Source organism: Carcharodon carcharias, chromosome 11 (assembly GCF_017639515.1).
Source record: "Carcharodon carcharias isolate sCarCar2 chromosome 11, sCarCar2.pri, whole genome shotgun sequence".
Taxonomy (NCBI): domain Eukaryota; kingdom Metazoa; phylum Chordata; class Chondrichthyes; order Lamniformes; family Lamnidae; genus Carcharodon; species Carcharodon carcharias.
Window position 1 is genome coordinate 92,626,493 of NC_054477.1, and position 21,126 is coordinate 92,647,618.

The 21,126-nt window shown below is 39.6% G+C and overlaps 1 protein-coding gene across 15 annotated transcripts in view; it reads right to left on the reverse strand.

Annotated features, from left to right (window-relative positions):
• slc36a4 (solute carrier family 36 member 4) overlaps positions 1-21,126 on the reverse strand; it is a 450,045-nt gene that overhangs the window by 374,524 nt on the left and 54,395 nt on the right. For 13 of the 15 annotated variants that reach the window (XR_005944434.1, XM_041199221.1, XM_041199220.1 and 10 more), the window contains one exon: positions 7,521-7,690. Coding sequence is in view for 14 of the 15 variants with exons in the window: in XM_041199221.1 (XP_041055155.1) it covers positions 7,521-7,690 (170 nt within the window). In the remaining variant the exon portion in view is untranslated. Of the gene's footprint in view, positions 1-2,927; positions 3,056-7,520; positions 7,691-21,126 lie in introns of those variants that run through there. The other 2 variants (XM_041199234.1, XM_041199235.1) reach the window with 2 other exon arrangements.

Below are 21,126 nucleotides of genomic sequence, written 5' to 3' on the forward strand. Positions count from 1 at the left end.
GGTTGACTCTTAACTGCTTTCTGAAATGGTTAAACAGGGCACCCAGTTGTGTCAAACTGCTACAGAAATGTTGAAAAGGGATCAAACTGGATAGACCACCTACCATTGACCTAGGTACCAGAAACAGCAATGGCACACCCAGCACAGTCAACCCTACAAAGTCCTCCTTAGTAACGTTTGGGAGAGCTATCTCACAGACTAGTCAAACAACAGAGTTATACTCGCCAAATCATACCTTACAGCTAATGTCATTTCTAGCTGCTCTGTCCCAACAGGAGATGACGACACAGGTAATAGACAGTCAGGAGGAAGTTGCAGTGAGTTCTTATTGCCTTTGGACCCATGAAGTGTCACTGTATCAGTTCAAACATGGGTAAGAAATTCTCCTGCTGACCACCACCTACCAGTCTCCTTCAGTTGATGAATCAGAACTCCTCCATATTGAACATTACCTGCAAGAAGCACTTGATTGCAGCAAGGGTACAGAATGTACTCTGGATGGGGGATTTCAATACTCATCACCAAGAGTGGCTCAGCGCCACCTCTACTCTCTGCCCCAGGATACTGTTACAGGGCTGCCTCAGATGTGTCCTAGGTCCAACCATCTTTAACTGCTTCTTCATGACCTTCCCTGCATCATAAGGTCAGGAGTGGGAATGTTTGATGATTGCACAATGTTCAGTACCATTTGTGACACCTCAAATAAGCAGTCCACATCCATATGTAGCAAGAGCTGGACAACATTCAGGCTTGTGCTGATAAGTGACAAGTAACATTCACATCACACAAGTGTCAGGCAATGATCATCTCCAATAAGAGAGATTCTACCATCTCCCCATGCTTTCAATGATATTACCATCGATGAATCCCCCACCAACATCAACAACATCCTGGGAGTTACCATTGCACATAAACTGAACTGGGCCAGCCATATAAATACTGTGGCTACAAGAGCAGGTCTGAGGCTGGGAATTCTGCAATAACTCACCTCCTGACTCCCCAAAGCTTGCCCATCATCTACAAGGCAGAAATCAGGAGTGTGATGAAATAATTTTCACTTGCCACAACAACTTTCAAGAAGCTGGTGTTACAATCTCTGCTGATGTTACTAGTGAACAAGTCAAATTCCAGAGAGGAACCTGGCTTGATAGATCTTAACATTTTCTTTTGGAACCTTGGAGGAAAGTTACTGAACAAATTCACAGGAGGCCACTGATGAACTTTTAACACAAAGAATAAAACATTTATTAAACAAGAAAAATGAACAATACTACACCAGACAAAAAGGTTGGAAAGATCTCAATGAAAACACAAGATGATGATTCAAACATTCACCATTTCTTGACCCCAGCTATGTCTTTACAGACACATACAAATTCAGAAAGATAAAACAATTTACCATATCTATCTTACATGCTAATATTCAGGGTAAGGATGCATTAGATGTGAACTAACCAGTGAACTGTGGTTAGACAGGCCACACTCCAAAGTAAATGACAGAGGTGACCAAAACAGATATGGATTTCTCAACAACCCACCAGATGCTTGTCACACCATGAGCCAGCCAGTCTCACTGAAACTGTGTCTTTCTCACGAGGGTTTCCAATCTCCATGTTTGAAGAACTCACCTTGGAATTCTCTCCAAATGTGGCTCCCACTTGGACAGCTTCAACTAGGATCCTACTCCAAGGTTTCAATCTCACTTCGAGTCTCCTTTCCCTTGGATCTCTGAGTGCACTCACGCTTCATCTTCCAAGCATAATTTCAGATCCTCGGCCATGCCAAGCAGTACACCGCTGCTCCAAAAGGTACCTATGGCCCACAGCACAGATTCACCAACTCTCTCACCAACTGCACTCTCAGATCTTCTGGATTTTTCTTGAGCCCACTTTGCTTCAAGTCTGCTTCCCACAGTTCTTTCTTTAACTTGAAGCCTTTTTCTCTGCTCCTGGTGTTTATCTTGACTCAATAGGATCTATCTCTGATCCCTGTCTTTGTCCCTGCCTGGGACTTTCTTCTGGGACCTCTTCTGTCTCACTCCCTGGCCTGGTATCCACTTCTTGATTTGGGACCTTCTCCTTGTCCAACCCCTCCCCATGTCCTACTCCTTAGGACACCCTCTCTCAAAAGGTACTACAGTTCAAGTTGCCCGACCTGCTATTTCACAACATTCCACTTCTTTGCTTCCTTTCCTTCAGCATACGTGCAGAGAGCCAGTTCCCAACCTGAAGGTGTGAAAGACACCAGCTGCGCATGTGCGGCCATTCCCCAGCCAGCACAGGCACAGAAGACCCGAAAATGCCAAAAAAAAACCCAACTGCACATGTGCAGCCATTTCCCAGCTGGCGCATGCACAGAAATGTCTCGAGGCCTGCCAGGAAGTGTAGTTATCGAGCTACAATTTCGACTTAAACTTAAGTACCATTACACTTGACACCATTCCAAACAAAGCAGCCTACTTGATTGGCACCCCATCTACCACCTGAAACATTCACTCCCTCAACTAAAGATGCACCGTGGCAGCAGTGTGCACCACATACAAGTTGCACTGCAGCAACTTGCTAATCCTCTTTTGACAGCACCTTCCAAACCAGTGACCTCTACGATCTAGGTGGTCAAGGGCAAGAGACAAACAAGAGCACCGCACACTGCAAGTAACCCTCCAAGTCACAGACCAGCCTAACTTGGAACTATATCACCATTCCTTCATTGCTGCTGAATCAAATTCCTGGAACTCCCTTCCAAACTGTGACTATGCCTACACCAGATGGACTGCAATGCTTCAAGGCTGCAGCTCACCACCACTTTCTCAAGGGCAATTAGCGATGGGCAACAAATGCTGGTCTTGCTGGTGACACTCACTTCCCATGAAACAAGATGAAAATCTACTTAGTTCTGTCGAAGGGTCATGAGGACTCGAAACGTCAACTCTTTTCTTCTCCGCCGATGCTGCCAGACCTGCTGAGTTTTTCCAGGTAATTCTGTTTTTGTTTTGAAAATCAAGTGTTCACTTTGAAATACAACCTCCGTTCCTTTGGCCCATCAAAAATCTCATCTATTAAAGTAACAAGTGACTGGTTCAGAATCCTAGGAAAGAATGACAGCACACAAAGCCACTCATAAAACCACTGGAGCCATCTATAGTCTACTCAGTTCAAAATCTCTTCATTTGATGTTTTATTAGCCAAACACAATGCCTCAAATGCTGCTTTATTCATGTTGCTTCATTCGAATTGAAGAATTTGAATGTTTCTGAACAAAATGAAATCAACTTTGAAATGATAGCAGACTACTTTAACTCAATTACCATGACCCAAAAATAGGACTAGAGCTCAGATGTAGTTGGTTCTTTGACCTGCAGGCCAAGGGAGTGTGGATTTAATCCAACTGTCTCTGCCTCAGCAGCTACCAGTGCTAAATCGTTTTACATTCTAATAATCCTCAATATCAAAATATTTTTGAGCTTCACATTTTTGTTATACTAGTGATCACACCTCATCATGACTCCCTTATTACTCACTTACCAAAAAGTAGCAAATTGTTTTCAACAAATACCTTTGCACAATTTTTGAAAATTTCTACTAGATTATTCTTTAACTTTCCTTGTTCCAGTGAAGAGCTCCACTTCTCTTCATAATTGTGATTCTTCTTCATAACTGTGACTTTTGAATTCTAGCATTATTCCAGTGAATCTTCATTCTATCACATCCAAGGCCCTAATATCCTCCCTAGATGTCCTGAACTATGTATGATACTCCAAGTGTGACCTAACCATTGAACAGATTCTGCTCCACTTACTTTTAAATTCATACTCCAAAACCCAGAATCTCAGTTGTTTGCTTTAATATCCTGTTCGCACTCCTACTTTAAACGATCTATATGCACTGTTAGATCAAAGTTCCTCCACTTATTTTAAGCATATTTCCTTCTACAATCCTTTCCCTTAAATTGTATTACTAAATATTTCTCTGTATTAACTGCATCCCTGAAGCATCTGCCCGCCCTTAGCCCAGAGAGAGAAGTGTAGTATAACAATGCAGAGAAGACATGTCTCATGCATAAGCCACAGGTAGACAGCAACGATATTGGGAACTTAGAAGTTATACAGTAAACACAGTATGTAAACTTAATCACTTTTAATTAGTTTAGCATTGTATTGCAGATTTAATTAATTGAATTTAAATTCCTCCAGCTGCTATGGTGGGATTTGAATTTATGTCTCTTGAGCATTAGTCCTCAGATTGAGACACGGTGATACATTCCAATCACTGTTTTGTCTCAGGTTATTTAGAATACTTTGTGACTGAATGAGCAACCTTGTGATGATATTAATTGTGATAATATTCATTAAAGCAGGTAGTTATCCATCTCTCTGTCCAATTTTATCTTTGATTACTCTGATAAAGATTAAATTATACTTTATATATTTATTATGGTTTTTCATTGCCAAACAGCAGTCTTATTGTGACTGATTTGTCTGGGGTAATTAACAATGTAATTTGAACTGGTTTATTTGGAACAATTCGAAAGGAAAGAGAATATAGGCATCTTGTAAACCTTAAACATCAAAAGGTAAGCTGTAAGGCTTGCATCCATTACTACAGTTGCCACTAAACCCAGAAACTAGGAAAATCATGATGTACTTCAATGTCGGTAATTCTTGAAATCAGTTGATGCCCAATTAAACAGTTCCACGAGAAGGAAAGTACCAAATAATCATGTATCTATGAACCGGCATCAGTTGTTTATCTAGATACATAAATCTAAAGTAAAAAAAAATTATAATTTCCTAACCTCACCCTTCTCACTCCTACATTGACCATATTATTCCTACCTACCTACAGCCAGCTGTCACCCTAACACACCACAAGTCAAGTCAACCTCATCCTCAGCTACTTTTCCACATCATCTAACTCAATACATTCAACAACAGAGGCAAACAACTATTGTCTATCCATCCAACGCAACTCAGATTTCCCAGTTCCTCTCTCAATTCTCACCACACATTAACTGTAACAGGCATCAAATTGAACTGGTATCTCCATCTTTGTTGAGCTGAACAGTGGTCCAAATTTTGCACATCAACAGAGTGCCTGGATCTGCAAATGTCATCCACATTGAAGGAACGCCGCTGTCAGTTTGTCAGGTATCTCCAACAGACTAGTCAATGCAGCCGATAATGTCACCTGCATAAAGTGCTCCATATTGCCCCTGAGCTGATGCGATTGTAAACAAATAGTCTAGAAACTAACTGACTGTAAAAATGGAAACCACTCTTGCAGAGGGAAAAAAGTGCAAGAGCCCACACATGGAAGGTTTACATAGAAAGTGGTGAGATCTACTAAAAAGCCTGACAGAGAGAATAAAAGAAAACATACAAGAGCCAGAGACCGAAGAAAAGCTTCAGGGCCTTGAATTGGGGATGGAGTGGGGGGGGTGGGGCTTACCCCAAAGATGCGCTGTGGAGCCACCCCTGCAAAACCTGCAAGTTCACAGGTAAGTTTACATGGCAATTGCCCAGAGATGCAAAGTTTCCCTGGGGAATCACCCTGCACAAGGAACCAGCCAAAAATGTGATTTAAATCAACAGTTACCCAGAGATAAAGTTAGAAAAATTAAAACCTCTTCGAACTTCTGAGTAACTATTGCACAGACCGATCCTGATTCTCACCCGCCCCTCCCCACACCCTCCCAAGTCAGGCCCAACTCACACCACCTACCCCCAGCCAGGCCAACTCTTAACCACCATCAACACCCCCAGCCCTCCCCTCCCCCAGTAAACAACATCCTGAAGCCCAGCCCGACCCCCATCCCACAGCACAATCCAACCAGCCCTCCACACCCACAAGGCACAATCCGACCCAACATCCCCCCCCGCCCCCCCGCCACCCCCACCCGACCCCCTCCAAATCCTACCCACCCACTTACCTGATACACTTATCTCCTCCCTGGCCTATCATGGACCTTTAAACTTGGCTGGACATTTTAACTTACCTGGTTTACGGCAGTTGGTGCCGTAAAAAAAGGGGACATGACCTTGCATCCAACTCAGCTGTGTTCAACACTGGACCCTGGGGACACACTGCACACAAGGCCTGTCTCCCTCCTTTCTTGAATAAAGATGTTGAAATCTGCTGGAACCCTTCCAGAATCTAAATAATTATGGAAGATTATAACCAATACCTCTACTATCTCTGCAGCCACTTCTTTTAAGACCCTAGAATGCAGACCATCAGGTCCTGGGGACTTGTAGTCTAATAGTTTTCTCATTACCTTTTCCCTGTTGATGGTGTGGTTTTAAGTTTCTCCCTCCCTTTCACTTTTTGATTTTCAAGTAACTTTGGAAAGTTACATTGAAGACAGACACAAAATACATGTTCAACGCTTCTGGCCATTTGAAATAAAAAACAAAATGCTGGAAAAACTCAGCAGGTCTGGCAGCATCTTTGGAGAGAGAAAGAGAGTTAACGTTTCAAGTCTGTATGACTCTTCTTCAGAGCTCGTCATACAGATTCTGAACATTAACTCTGTTTCTCTCTCCACAGATGTTGCCAGGCCTGAGTTTTGGTTTGAGATTTCCAGCATCTGTAGTATTTTGCTTCTAGTCATTTACTTGATTTCCATTAATAATTCCCCAGACTCAAATAGGACCAACACTCACTTTAGTTGCTCATTTCTTGTTTAAATACCTGCAGAAACTCTTACTATCTGTTTTCATGTTTCTAGCTAGCTTTCTCTCTTCTCTAATTTCTCCTTTTTTATTATTCTTTTAGCCACTCTTAGTTGGTTCTTAAAATCTGTTCAATCATCTGGCCTACCACTGAACTTCGCAGTTTTGTACAATGTTTGTTCAATTTGATGCTATCCTTAATTTCATTTCGCCACTGATAATACATCCCTCTCCTTGAGTTTTTATTTCTCACTGGGATAAATCTTTACTGAGTTATTAAATATCTCTTTAAAAGTCTGCCACTGCATCTCTATTGTCATACCTTTTAACCTAGCTGTTCTGGGTTTTGCAAGCGCGAGTTGGTTGAGTGCGCTCTGTACTCTGCATATTACAAACAACCAAAGGGGCATGCTGTTTGGTTCAATTAGCCAATCACTGGGACCTACAGCCTACGTACCTGGCACTGCACAGGCACCGAAATTCATAAACAACATTGCTCAATTGTCTGGTAGGCAGAATGTCTTTTTGGGCTGATGGTGGCATCCTGTTACTGGAAAATACCACTCATGAAAACACTACTGCATAGCAGCAGCAGTGATGTCCAACGGCTCTCCATCCCCAATGCATAATTTTCAAAATCTTCTCTTTCCTTTATAAATCATGGCCATGTGCCAGCTGTACATCCCAGCTTACACCTTGTGTTGAGCCTAGAATATTGGATTTCCTCATCCCATTCCTCCGCATATTAGTAGAAAACAGAGTATGCACTCTGCATTTTAAAAAGTTGGGTCATACAAGCCAGATTTGAAACGTACTTTTCTAATCAAATGAGCGACAAAAAATATCTTACCATATATTTTGTGGAAGGTTTAATGTGATACTGCCCTGAACACTATCGCCAAAGTGTAGATACCCAAGGGTTGCCAGTGAAACATACAAAGCAGTGACGATGCCCATTCCAATGTTTAGTGCTTGTGGAAAGCGTTTTCTTTGCATCATTTTATTTTCTAAAGGAAGAACCTGTAAAAGAAAAACAAAATACAAAACAATATTAAAAATTAACTGAAACAACTTTATGCTGGAGCTATTAACCAGAAGCAAATAACTGCAGGAGCTGAAAACATGAAATTAAAATAAAATGCGGTAAACACGCAGCATCAATGGAAAGAATAGGGGAGTTAACCTGATATACTGCAGTCACTACTCACAGCGCAATTTGCTCCACAGGACAGACCGAAAATAAATTAGGTGTCCACTTTGCCAAATATCTCCTTACTGACTGTGTGACCCCGAGTTCCTAGTCGCTGGCTGCTTAAATTCTCCAGCCCACTCTGACCTCCCCGTCTTTAACTTTTCACTCTGTTGCAACAAAACTCAACATGACATGATCTTGGTTAGATATTCTGTAGCATCCATATTCATATTAATAACTTCAAACCTTAACCTTAACTATTCCTCACAAAATTCATGAAGCAAATGCTGATAATGTGGAATGAGTGCAAAATACCATGTGATATGGAAGTCTCCACACTTCATGGCAATCTGTTTTTCTTCTCCCATGCTACAGGAGCAGGCTTCACTTAGCCAGTTTTCATGCCTCCATTTCTATCTGCCTGATTCCCTACTCCTTCAGCTACTTGCATGCTGTGTTTCAAATGTGACTGATATCCATGTTATTTTTTTTCATTATGCTAACTTTGCCATTTAACCCTCTTCTTGTTTCCACTTACATGTGCACACTTGTAAATTGCATGTGTGCGTACACCCATATACTTGAAGGGCATAGATAGTTGTCCAATTTATCGTCATCAGAACCCAGGTTTAATAACAGCTTTTAAAAAAAAAATAGGTAAATGCACAGCAACATTAATAAATCTGTGAAAATTTAGAAGTAGCAGGTCTCTAATAATTCCTCTCTACTTGTAAACTAAACCGATGAAAAGAGTTTTTGGGTCACACCTGGCTTTACAAATGGGCCATATTTCATATTTTATAGTTTTGAAAATCATAAGATAGAAACAAATGCAAAGTTACTGCTTTAACCTGAGGAGAGTTTTTTTTTTAAACATCTATGAGGCTAGTATTGAGGTAAAAATATTAATACATTAACCTGGAAAAGATGTTTGAGCTCAAATATGCAGTGGTAGTGGTAAATTGCTAAATATGAGAATATAAAATACCATAATTGCAACTAACTTTAGAGGATGGGAGTTAATGCATCATACAAAGATTGAGTACTCATGAAAGACCGAATACAATTTTCTTTTCCTCAAATGGCCTTTAAACTGAGAAGTGAAACACGCGACCCACAGCCAGACCACCTTATCAGGCTGCTTTTATACAATATTCTGGAGATAGTGCAGCACAGGTTGCTTCTTCCAACTAGTATCAGTAACTTATGCGGTGCAAGATGTTGATACTCCAGCATGCTGTATCAGCTTTCTGCAAAAAGATTAGCTCTGTAAAAATAAGACAAACTCCTTAAATGAATATTGTTATACATCATTATTGTTTACTTTAAGTTGATTTGCACAATAATCAGGAGCAACTTTGTCACACTGGCCAAATGTTGTCAAATTATAAAAGATTGGACTGAAAGCAGGAGAAACTGGAAGAACAAGAAAACGGTCAACAAAAATGAAGATTTAAAATATAAATATTGCAAGTATAGAAACATTTATGAAGTTTATAATGGAATATGTCTGCTTGCCAACAAGCAAGTTTGATCATGTAATTATTTCTGCAAACAAAGGAGGCTGACAGGAGATTTAATTGAGGTGTATAAACTTATGAGAGGCCTAGATAATGTGGATAGAAATTATCTATTTAGCTTAGCAGAGAGATCAATAACCAGGGGGCATAGGTTAAAACTAACCCATGGAAGGGTTACAGGGGAGTTGAGTTAAAATTCTTATAGCCAGAGGGAGGGGAAGGTCTGAAACTCAATTGCCCTGAGTTTTGGTAGGGGCTGAAATCCTTACCTCATTTAAAACAGAACTTGAATATTCACTTGAGTTACTGTAACTTACAGGACTTCAGACCAAAAGCTCGAAGGTGAAATGAGATTGGATTGCTCTTTTACAGCCAGCACAAACACAATGGGCCAAATGGCCTCCTTTTGTTCATAAACCTTTCTGTTTCTTGTTCTTTAATGTACAATTTAGATTTTTTTTTTACAAACTATCTCACTTATTCACTTCAATGTCAAGGTCAATGCCATTTTCTAGGAACTCTGATAAGGTGGTACAATTGCTGTAGGCTAGAGTTTAAGCACTAATACCCATTCCAAATTAAAGCTGTATTATGTTCAAGACAGATGAATAGAATTTATAATTAAAAAACCTATCGGCAGGTGGGATCATTATGTTGAGTTAAACGTTTCAGAAAAAATTGAAAATGTTGACGTTAAGTTATACTTTTAAAGCTTTGCAAATTCTAAGAAAATAATCTGTATTGAGTTTAGATCTTGGAGGGCTGTTTAACCACAGCAATGTTACTTAATTCTGATTTTTACATTAAACAACAGTAAACGCAAGATTTCTGAACAACTTACTACTGAGTCAGAAGAAAGAGGAACAAAGGGGAAAGAAAACTAGGGATGCAGAAAGAATTCAAAAAATAAGGCTTTTTGGCATCAATATTGACACTGAGCATCACAAAGGGAGAAGCTAGAAGATTTTCATTTAAAAAAAAAGACAGGAAAAAATTAGAATATGGAATGTTTTAGCACAAGACAGATACCAGTTCATAACTAAAAAGGGAAATGGATAAAATATTTTAAAAGTCAGACTATGGGTACAGGAAACAGGAGATAAAATTGATGAAACATGATAGTTTCAACTGAAGAGGAAGACCAATTTTCTGTATTCACTTTCTATGAAAATAAATATTTCAATGTTAGTGTTGTGGATTGGAATCTTCTTTGTATCTATTGCATTGAAGGAAACCCAGGTCAGGTGAATCACACTTCAAGTTAAATATAAGCTGTGCTGTCACAGCTTGCCTTAATTAGAGTAGAATTAGAAACTAATTTTGCTTCATAAATAATCCTTAATAACAAAGCAGCCAAATTCTTGCTATTGTTACATTTAACCTTCCATATATGCTCAAAGTCATCAGACACTGAATAATTTCACCTCAGTTGCACCAGCCAAATCAGACTCGCTACACTTACAGGGTAATCCAGCTTTCTACAAAGTTTGAAGTACAAATCCAAATTTCACCTAGCAAGAAAATGCAAAAACTGGCAAAAATGGCACAGATCTGACGTAACTAGATCTTCAGGGGGTTTAAATAATTTTCTCTCAGAAACGATACAGTAAAAGACAAGAGTAGAACCCAAGTATAAAAGCAGAGTGTAGTATTTAACTCCTATTTGAGGAGTTATTAGAAAGGTATAAATAGCAAGATCGATGCACATAACTATTAGCTCTTTAAATTACACTTGAGCCAACACAAGATTATCGTTTTTCCACCCAACTCCAGCAGATTTTGATGGATACAACACAGTTTAGTAACTGATTTGGAGTCGGTAGCTGTTTCCTTGGTGTTCTCTACTGCTTACTTTTCTGAAGAAACATTTATCGCCTTGGACACATCCAAAGTCCTGAGGGTCCAACATTGTTTCTGAACAACTCACCGTCATATTGTCCCCCAAATCTCTCATCGCTCTCCGATGCATTTCTTATTGCCTTAACCACATGCATGGCTCCATTAGCTGCCCACTCTCTTGCGGATTCCTAATAATGATCTCAACTCAGGAACCAACTCTTGTTGTGGGGAAAGAAGTGACCCAAAAACATTCTGCTTGATAATTCAACAATACATTCACTAACTACCACTTACACAAATAACGCAGGGAAGACTAGCTGATAAAGAGTTTGAGGGGGGCAAGATGGGCAGAGACTGCGTAGTAGGGTGGGGGAAGAGAGAGAATGGGCGAGTGATTCAGGAGTCAAAGTATTTTAACAGTAGAGGAGTTATTATGCCACTTAATACATTTTATAGGCCACCAAATCGTGATAAGGAAGGAGGGCAAATTTTCACCTCTGAACTTTTGATATTCAACCTGATTCTCGCTTATTATCAAACCGACATCTATCATATAGCACCTTTCTCTGCTTCATCATACTCTTCAACTCCTCCCTCATCCAGGGAGTTGTGCCTTTGGTTGACCACCCCCCTTCCTATTCTCCTTGCAGGGATGTACCTAGACCAGGGGTCAGCAACCTTTCAGAAGTGGCATGCCGAGTCTTCATTTATTCACTCCAATGTAAGTAATACATTTTAATGTTTATAAGATCTCCATATAAATTTACAATAAGATGCTTGCCCTTCCTTTTCCTTGATGAGTTTTCCAATATCCATTATTTGGATACTTTAAACAGTCCGAACCTGTGCACCCCTCCAAACTTCCCTCCAACCTGCTCCCAACACCCTCTCCCCCTCCTGCCCCTAGTATCCAATGTGTCCTAAAATTGCAGGTGTTATGACCAATGCAGTTGGTAAAGCGGAGTTATTTAAAAATCCCAGAGGGAAACTTTAAACAACTGTCATAACCTATAATTTTAAATGTTATGTTTGAGATGCGATTCTAAATTCAGGAATCAGACCCCCCAGTTCGAGGTTTTATATTAAACTAAATGAAACATTTTATTAATTTACACAGGTTAAAATATATGTGCACATGGCTATAAATTACTATTATTAATTTTTACAAATTCCCAAACTAATCTCCATTAAGGTAACAGCAACCCATAGGCTTAACCAGACACCAGGCATAGCATTTTCACCTTATGATTTCAAAGTGAAGTTCTTTTCACCATGGAGCCAGTTGAAAGCTTACAGCTGTCTTTTGATCTCACATTGCCTCTACCCTGCACACCCGAAAACTACAGAAGTTATATCTACCACCACTGATTGTCTCACCAGCCTCTTTGAACTTCACCTTTTAACAATAAAACCCCTTTCATTGTACCAATTTTATTAGTAATATAAACATATTGCTTGGTAGCTGCTAGAAACGTGTCAGTTTTCACCCCCCCTTCTTGAATGCTCTATTCAAAAAATGCAAATGCACACTATCTCCCTTACATATAAAAACTAGTACCTATCTAAGCACCCATCGAGCTGGCTTTAATCCAATTAAGACACACCCGCAGGCCAAACTTCTACTTTAAAATAAATATTTTCCAAAATATTATATACATTAATAGCTTCATGACACAGGGATTTCACCTACCATTTTTTAACCGAGAGTTCTCTCCTGACAGGTGCTGCGCTGCTGCTGACCTTCAGGCAGCTTCAGCTTTCTGGGGCTTTTCAAAAAAAAATCTGAGCCATGCTACTGCCCGATGATCACAAGCAGCAGCTCAGCAACTCAGTGAAGCTGACACTGACTCCGACAGACCGGCTTTAAAAAGAGCATAAGTCTCTAATTCCGATTTTTTTTTTTTAAAAGATCATCTATCAGATCTGGGACTGTGGTTGTTCAGACTCGACGATCATCTCATGTCCCACCTTTTGCACATGTACCATAGTTTGATGACCCCCTGACATAAGACTTTGCCTGAATCATAATGCCCAAATATTGAATGTGGCTGTGATAGTGCTGAGGGCTGAAAGTGGGGGGGGGAGGGGGTTTTAACTATGTTCAAGAGAATTTTGTCAATCAGCTTGTTTCAAGCCCTATGAGGAATGAAGCATTGCTGGAACTGATTGCAGGGAACAAAGTGGGGCAAGTGGAGAAGGCCACTATTGCAGAGTACAATGAAACAGAAAGATGACAGATGTCAGCTTAACAATACAAGGGAGAATCAGGCTGATTATCAAAAAGTATAGAGGTGTAGTGAAAAAAGCAAATAAGGTGGGCAAGGAAACAAACGAGAATAGATTGCTGACTAACATGAATCCAAAAATCTTCCACAGGTGTAACAACAGTAAATGGGTCATCAGAAAAGTGGTGGGGCCGATTGCAGACCAAAACAGGCATCCACTGGTGGAAGCAGGAGGCATAGCTAAGGAAAAAAAATGAGTACTTCATATGTCAGTATTTACCAAGGAAGCAAACATTCCCAAAGCTACTGTAAATAAGGAGGCTGTTGGGATACTGGAATAGATAAAAAATAAAATAGGAGGTATTAAGGCAGCTGGCTGTATTTCCTATCTGGATCCAGATAAGAAGCATCCTAGGACTGCTGATGGAGGATATAAACTACAGAGGTGCTGGTCACAATCTTCCAGTCCTCCTTATATACAGTGACAGTGCCAAAGGACGAGAGGATTGCTAATGTTGCAGCTTTGTTCAAAAAAAAAGGCTTTCTCTGGCAGTCACAGAACAGTCAGTTTAGCCTTAGTGGCGGCTCTCACAATAAATGCTGCCAGACCCGAGTATTTTCAGCATTTTGTTTTTACTTCTGCTTTTCATATTAGCTCTTGAATATAGATCAGAGGTTTTATCTTTTATCTAATGAATGTCACTAGACTATGTGTTCTATCACACCCTCTCCCTCCTCTATGCGACAGTGTTTCCCAGTTCACCGATGTACCAGAATATCTACAAAAGGGTTCCACTAACAAACATACCTTGCTTTCTATAAAAGCAAAATACTGTGGATGCTGGAAATCTAAAACAAAAACAAAAATTGCTGGAAGAACTCAGCAGGTCTGACAGCACCTGGGGAGAGGAAGGCAGAGTTACCGTTTCGAGTCCGTATGACTCTTCATCAGAACTTGCTTTCTCTCTGCTTTCCTATTTAATATGTTCATTTGCTGAATACAGTGTAGCCTCCTCTACACTGGGGAGGCCAGAAGCAAATTAATGACTGCTTTGCACAACATCTCTATTCCCTATTTCTAAGCATGTTACTGAGTTATCCATGACTCCCCATTTTAACTCCTCCCAACTTTTTTTAAAAATTCTTTCACGGGACTTGGGTGTCACTGGCTAGACCAACATTTTTATTGCCCATCCCTAATTACCCTTAAGATGGTGGTGAGCTGCATTCTTGAACCACTGCGGTCCATGTGGTGTAGGTACATCCACAGTGCTGTTAGGGAGGGTGTTCCAGGATTTTGACCCAGTGACAGTGAAGGAAAGGTGATATATTTCCAAGTCAGGCTGGTGAGTGACTTGGAGGGGAACTTGCAGGTAGTGGTCTTCCCATGTAGCTGCTGCCCACCTTCTAGTTGGTAGAGGTCACGGGGTTGGAACGTGCAGTCAAAGGGGCCTTGAGGCTGCGGTGCTTGTAGATGGTGTAAACTGCTGCGACTGTGCATTGATGGTACAGGGAGGAAATGTTTGCAGATAGGGTGCCAATGCATTGTCCTGGATGGTATCAAGCTTCTTGAGTATTGTTGGAACTGCACTCATCCAGGCAAGTGGAGAGTATTCCATCACACTCCTGACTTGTGCCTTGTAGATGGTGGATAGGCTTTGGGGAGTCAGGAGGTGAGTTACTCTCCATAGAATTCCCAGCTCTTGTAGCCACAGTATTTATCTGGCTAGTCCAGTTCAGTTTCTGGTCAATGGTAATCCCCAAGATGTTGATGGTGGGAAATTCAGTGATGGTAACACCACTGAATGTTAAGGCGAGATGACTGGATTCTCGAATTTTGGAGACAGTCATTGTCTGGCACTTGTGCCATGCAAATGTTACTTTCCACTTATCAGCCAAGCCTGAATGTTGTCCAGGTCTTGCTGCATATGCACACAGACTGTTCGAGTATCTGAGGAATCGCAAATGGTGCTAGACATTGCACAATCAGCAAACATCCCCACTTTTGACCTTATAATGGAGGGAAGGTCATTGGTGAAGCAGCTAAAGATGGTTAGGCCTAAGACATTACCTTGAGGAACTCCTGCAGTGATGTCCTGGGACTGGGACTGAGGTAGAGACAATGGGCCTCCAATAACTACAATCATCTCCCTTTGTGCCAAGTATGACTCCAACCACTGAAGAGTTTTCCCCTCAATTCCCATTGACTCTAGTTTTGTGAGAACTCCTGCATGCCACACTGGGTCAAATGCTGCCTTGATGTCAAGGGCAGTCACTCTCACCTCACCTCTTTTGTCCATGTTTGTACTAAGGCTGTAATGAGGTCTGGAGCTGAACGGGCCTGACGAAACCCACACTGAGGATCAGTGAGTAGATTGTTGTTGACTAAGTGCTGTTTGATAGCACTGTCAGCAACCTCTCCCATCACTTTGCTGATGACTGAGAGTGGGGTGATGGAGCAGCAATTGTCTGGGTTGGATTTGTCCTGCTTTTTGTGGATAGGACATCCCTGGGCACTTTTCCACATTGTCGGGTAGTTACCAACGTTGTAGCTGTACTGTCAATTTTAATTCCTTCCTTTGTAATTCAGAAGGAACTAACTTTTTAATTAGAAGTTCCAGACCACCTCTGACAACCATACATTATGTCAACAAAATTAAATCAAAGCTTTAGGATTAATATATTTGCCTTCTCCTGCATGCCTTGCAACCCTCTGGCCTAAATACTTAATGACTGACTTATTACTTTGAGACAATAATTGTATGCTCATTTTCAAACTGGTTTTAATTTCATCCCTGATCCTCTTGTTTTTATCTCTGCTCGAATTCAGAATGCAAACAGAGAAACAACAGGAACCAGTCAGAATTTAACAGTAAAAGCATACTGATTTTCAATTTGGCAAATCACCTGGGAGTTCATATCCTTTTGAGAGCAATACTGCAGGAGGACACTCAAAATTGTTAAAATATTACTTCATTTATTTTGTATATTTTTTTCAATAAGAAAAGTGCACACCATAATGCAAAGAAGCTTTAGCTTCCACATTAGTGTACTTTTTAAATTCCTTTGTAATTCAGGAGAAGTTAACTTTTTGGTTAGAAGTTCCATACCACACCACCATCCAGGACTCCCACCTGCACTTCAGTTTCTGATTGATAGAAACGAAGGAATATTATTTTAAATAAAATGTTTCAATATGCCCATCGAGTAGAATCAAATCAAACTAGCATTAAAAATAAAATTATTTAAGAATAAAACCTCTAAATGCTGGGATGGGTGCGATTTTTTAAATTTACTGTCAAATAATGATTTATTACGTGCCATAATTTGAAAACTAAAAGAGACTTCTAACAACATTCAAAGTGAAGCAACCAATGCCGCACATTAGAAACCTAAGTATGCTTAGAGTACTGGTGTCAAAACCTTACAAGATTTTAAATTCGTGACAATCAGCTAATTTCATAAGAGGCCAGAATAACAGGTCAGAATCAGCTATCTATCCCGGGATGCTGTTTATTGTTCAAGATAAACAGCTTTCATAGAATTTACAGTATACTCTGATCTCCATCATTCACAAAGTATATTCATCTATCCAATGTTATTGGAAACATCTTATTAAATGGCAACTATTAATGGTAACATTTTAAAATGTATTTGTATTAGGAACTTAAAATGCCTCTCGGTATCTTCAAGCCACACATTTCAATAAACCTGGTCTCCAGCTCAAACCAGAATCACATGCAATCATCACAGTGCCACACTGAACGTTAAACTGTTACTCTTTTTTGGGCACCAGCAGTTTCCCAGCTCAGTAAAAACCAACTTTATTAAATGACAAAATATGGTACATACCATTACTTACCTTAAAATCTAGGAATGAGCTGAAGTCCAAATTAATCCATTAATCAAATATGTTTGTAAATCAGAAGGGAGCAGCTCAGTTTGAAATATTGGAAGACCTCTACAGGATGGCTATCCTCAGGCCATAGCCTGATATGAATGAAACTACCACATGCAATTGCACAAGTTAATCCATTCCCTATTACTTCACAACTTGTGATAAATCATCACATATCGAGAACTCAAATGCTACAAACATATAAGCACTCTTCTATGGAATGAGTGGATACAAAGTTAAATGAAAAATAATGAAAGGTGATATTATTGACAATTAATTTAAACCCAATGCTTTAAGAACTAATTTTGTGATGGAATCCTTGGTTTCAAAGCTTGTATTTTTTGAAATAGATCAAAACCGCAAAGGGAAACCAATCGTCCCAGTTTCTAAGAAAATTCAAACTGAAGCTGAGAACAAAAACCAAAACTCAGGAGAGATTGAAACTGGTGAAACATAAAAGGAGGCAGAGCCATCCCAGCTCAGTAGTAGATAATGATGATGCAGTACAGCCGAGCCAAAAACGACAGAGGCTAGATGCAGAAGCTGAGATTAATCAAATACACAATGGCTGCAGCTGTTTCTGTTACTTGAAAATAACATTGGTGGGGTCTACACCATCTAGACCAGGAAGTTGAAGAGGTTCTGCAGACATGTGCTGTTTTTAGTGAAGACCATGTCCGTGAAACTCGGTTTGGTTGTGTACTGCTGTTAGCTGGAGACCAAGCTACACCCTAGAAGGAGAAGAGCTGAAATTCTTTGTGAGGAAGACAGAGTTTTAAAGAGCTTTGTGGTTGAGGTGGATAACATATGTGCTGATTGGATGCCGAGCCAATTGTTAAGAACTATCTTAGTTGTATCTTCCCATTTAATGTGAATTTATATTTTATAATCGAATGCAATTTGCCTGTTAATTCATGTTCAACTTACGTTGATTTTGGATTTTAGAATATAGATGGTTACCTAAGATAGTATTTAGTGTTTGCTATTTTTGACTCTTACAGTAAAAGATTTTTCTGTTTAAACTGTGTAATTTTGTGGTTTTATTCTCTTAGTAAATAACTGCGATTTCAGATTTTTGAAAAAAAGTTAATGATCCGTACCGAGATCATAACAATTTCTAAACTCAGGATTCTAGGCAGCACAATTATGTTTTAATCACACAATACCATACATAAATGTTTTATAATCACACAGTGCCAAGTTTTTGAAATAATGATATATAGTGTCATGAAAGTATAATAATTTTCATAATATTTTTCTAGTTTATTGTGAAGTAGGTTTATGGGGGTATAGTTGGGTCTGTTTGTGTGAGATTTAATTACATTTGGATTCAAGTAGTCTGCAAGCTTTAACTAATCAAAAGAAGCTATGTGCTAATGAGTAAACATGGGTGCTGGTTTAGCATTTAAGGTGTGATGGGAATTTGCATTTTTAGATAGATGAAGGGGAATTTGGATTTCAAAAGGGATCTCAAAGTGTGTTTACAACTAGCCAGATAAGCAAGGCTAAGGAATGTGTTTATTTTTCCCAAAGGTTACTGACAATAGTAGCAACATGAAAGTTTTTATATTGTGAGGAAAATAGAGTTTCAAAGACATATGAAACAATAGAATTTACATATTAAAAGAGAAACATATATAAAAGAGAATGAGACTGTGTGTCACGAGAAGGCCCTGTGAGATCTAACAGAAGTGTGTGAAATATCCTTAAGAAGCCTCCAGCATCTGTGCATGAGCCTGCTGTCTACCAAAACTGAAGCTAGAGTAAAAGCCATTTGCAATTCCACAGTCCAGTTATTGTGTTAACTTGCTGGATCTGGTCAAAATCTAAAATCTATTTTTGGACCGTTGCCTTAAAGGGGGTATAACTGGGAGTCAGGTTAATTAGGAATTTTAGGAATTACTATAATAGTAAGTTATTTGTAGTCTTATATATGTGCTTGAAAATTTTTATTTTGTTAACATATTTTAATTTTTTTTGAATTTCTAGAAGTCTCGGTAGACTTATTATTTCTGATTTCAGTGCACGTATCTCGAAGTAATTACAAATTGCAAAAGTGTTGTGATGGCATGACCAAGTTTCTTGCGTGGATTTTATCCGCCCGGCACACAGCATCTGCTGTGTCATTAGCATTTTAACCTTTTTTTTAAAAATCACACCTGTTAGTAGGTATGGAATTACTTAGAGAATAAAACTACTTGAAATAGTCATTTATAAGAACCAGTTCCATTTAAAAATCATCCTGTGCAATAGATTCAGTCAACTGAAATCCAATATTATTTCAAGCAACTACAATTCACATTTTATTTTGTAACCTGCTGAAACAAATGAAATATTTTGTTTTAGCTTGGTAATGGGTTATCAAGACACATAGCTTCAGGTCAAACAAAATCAAGAAACATCCCACTGACAAATCAGTACAACTATGTTGAGTATCACTTGAAAGAGTTCTACAGGAAGCAAGTGTACAGAATATACTCTGGATGGGGTCTTCAAAGTAGATCACAGTGAGTGGCTCAATCACTGGCCAGGGTTGACCATGTCCTGAAGAATATAGCTGCCAGGCTGAGCCATAAGAGAAGTGATGACTGCGGTAATGCCAATTACATCATCCTATAAATCAGCAGACAAACTCCTAGCAATGAGGGGCTTTGGTTTAAAAATCAGTTTTTTTAAAAATCAAACCAATTGAAGAGATTGATAGCTGGTATTTAAATCTCAATACTAGCTTATTTAATTTCTAACAGATCGGAGCTCTTTTAAAAGAAAACTATATTACTGCCTAATTTCAGGAACCAATGTCCCGTGTCTCAAGGGTGTCTGAAAAGGGCACATACCCTTTTTATGGCACCAGCTGCTGTATAGCAAGTTTATAAGTCCAGTCTTAAGGTAGGTGGGTGGAATGGATGGGTGAGGTGGGTAGCCAGGTTGGGGAGGCATTAGTCAGCTTAGGTCGGGGAGGCGTAGTCAGGGGTGGTCAGTTGTGTAGCTATCCAGGGGTTACACTAGGTTTTAATCTAACATATCCTGGGTAACTACCCAGGTAAGTACCGTGGAACTGTCCGAAGTCTCCAACTCCAGCTTTCAGAGTCGAAGGTATTTGCAGAGGATCCTGGGGAGCAGAGGAATTGTCCACTGCTAGTTAAAACTTCCCAGGTAATTCCCACATAGGTCCGCACGTCAGTACTTCCACAAAGTCCCAATGCACATATTCAGCTGTTTGTCCAGTCTCAGACTATCCAGAGACCGGAAGGTTTGTCCCTATTTATTTATTTTTTTAAATCTAGGAATGAGCTGAAGTCCAATTTAATCTGTAGATCAAGCATGTTTGTACTTCAGGAGAGAGAAGCTCAGCCAATTGAAACATCTGAAGACCTCTACAAGATGGTAACCTTCAAATCATAATCTTGTCAATCTATCAGTTCAGTTCACTAACAATTACAAAACAGTCTGACCATCATCAGAATTGGAAACGCTTACATGTAAATCCTGCTTCTGCACTGGCGATACTATTGCGGCAATGTAATCTGACCCTGACCCACCATTTGCATCCCAATAAAGTACATTGGGCCCAAACTCCGCTGTCAAAAAGGCATAAGCCTCGAAGGGAATTGAGCCTCATTCAAGACTTTATACAACACAAAGAATCTAAAATATACCATCTATTTGAATATAGACAAAAAAGGAACTAAACTTAATTTTAAAGTTATGACATGACCCCACTGAAAATTACAACCATAATTAGAAAGCTTGTTTACTTGCAGTAACTAAGTCTTCCTCAA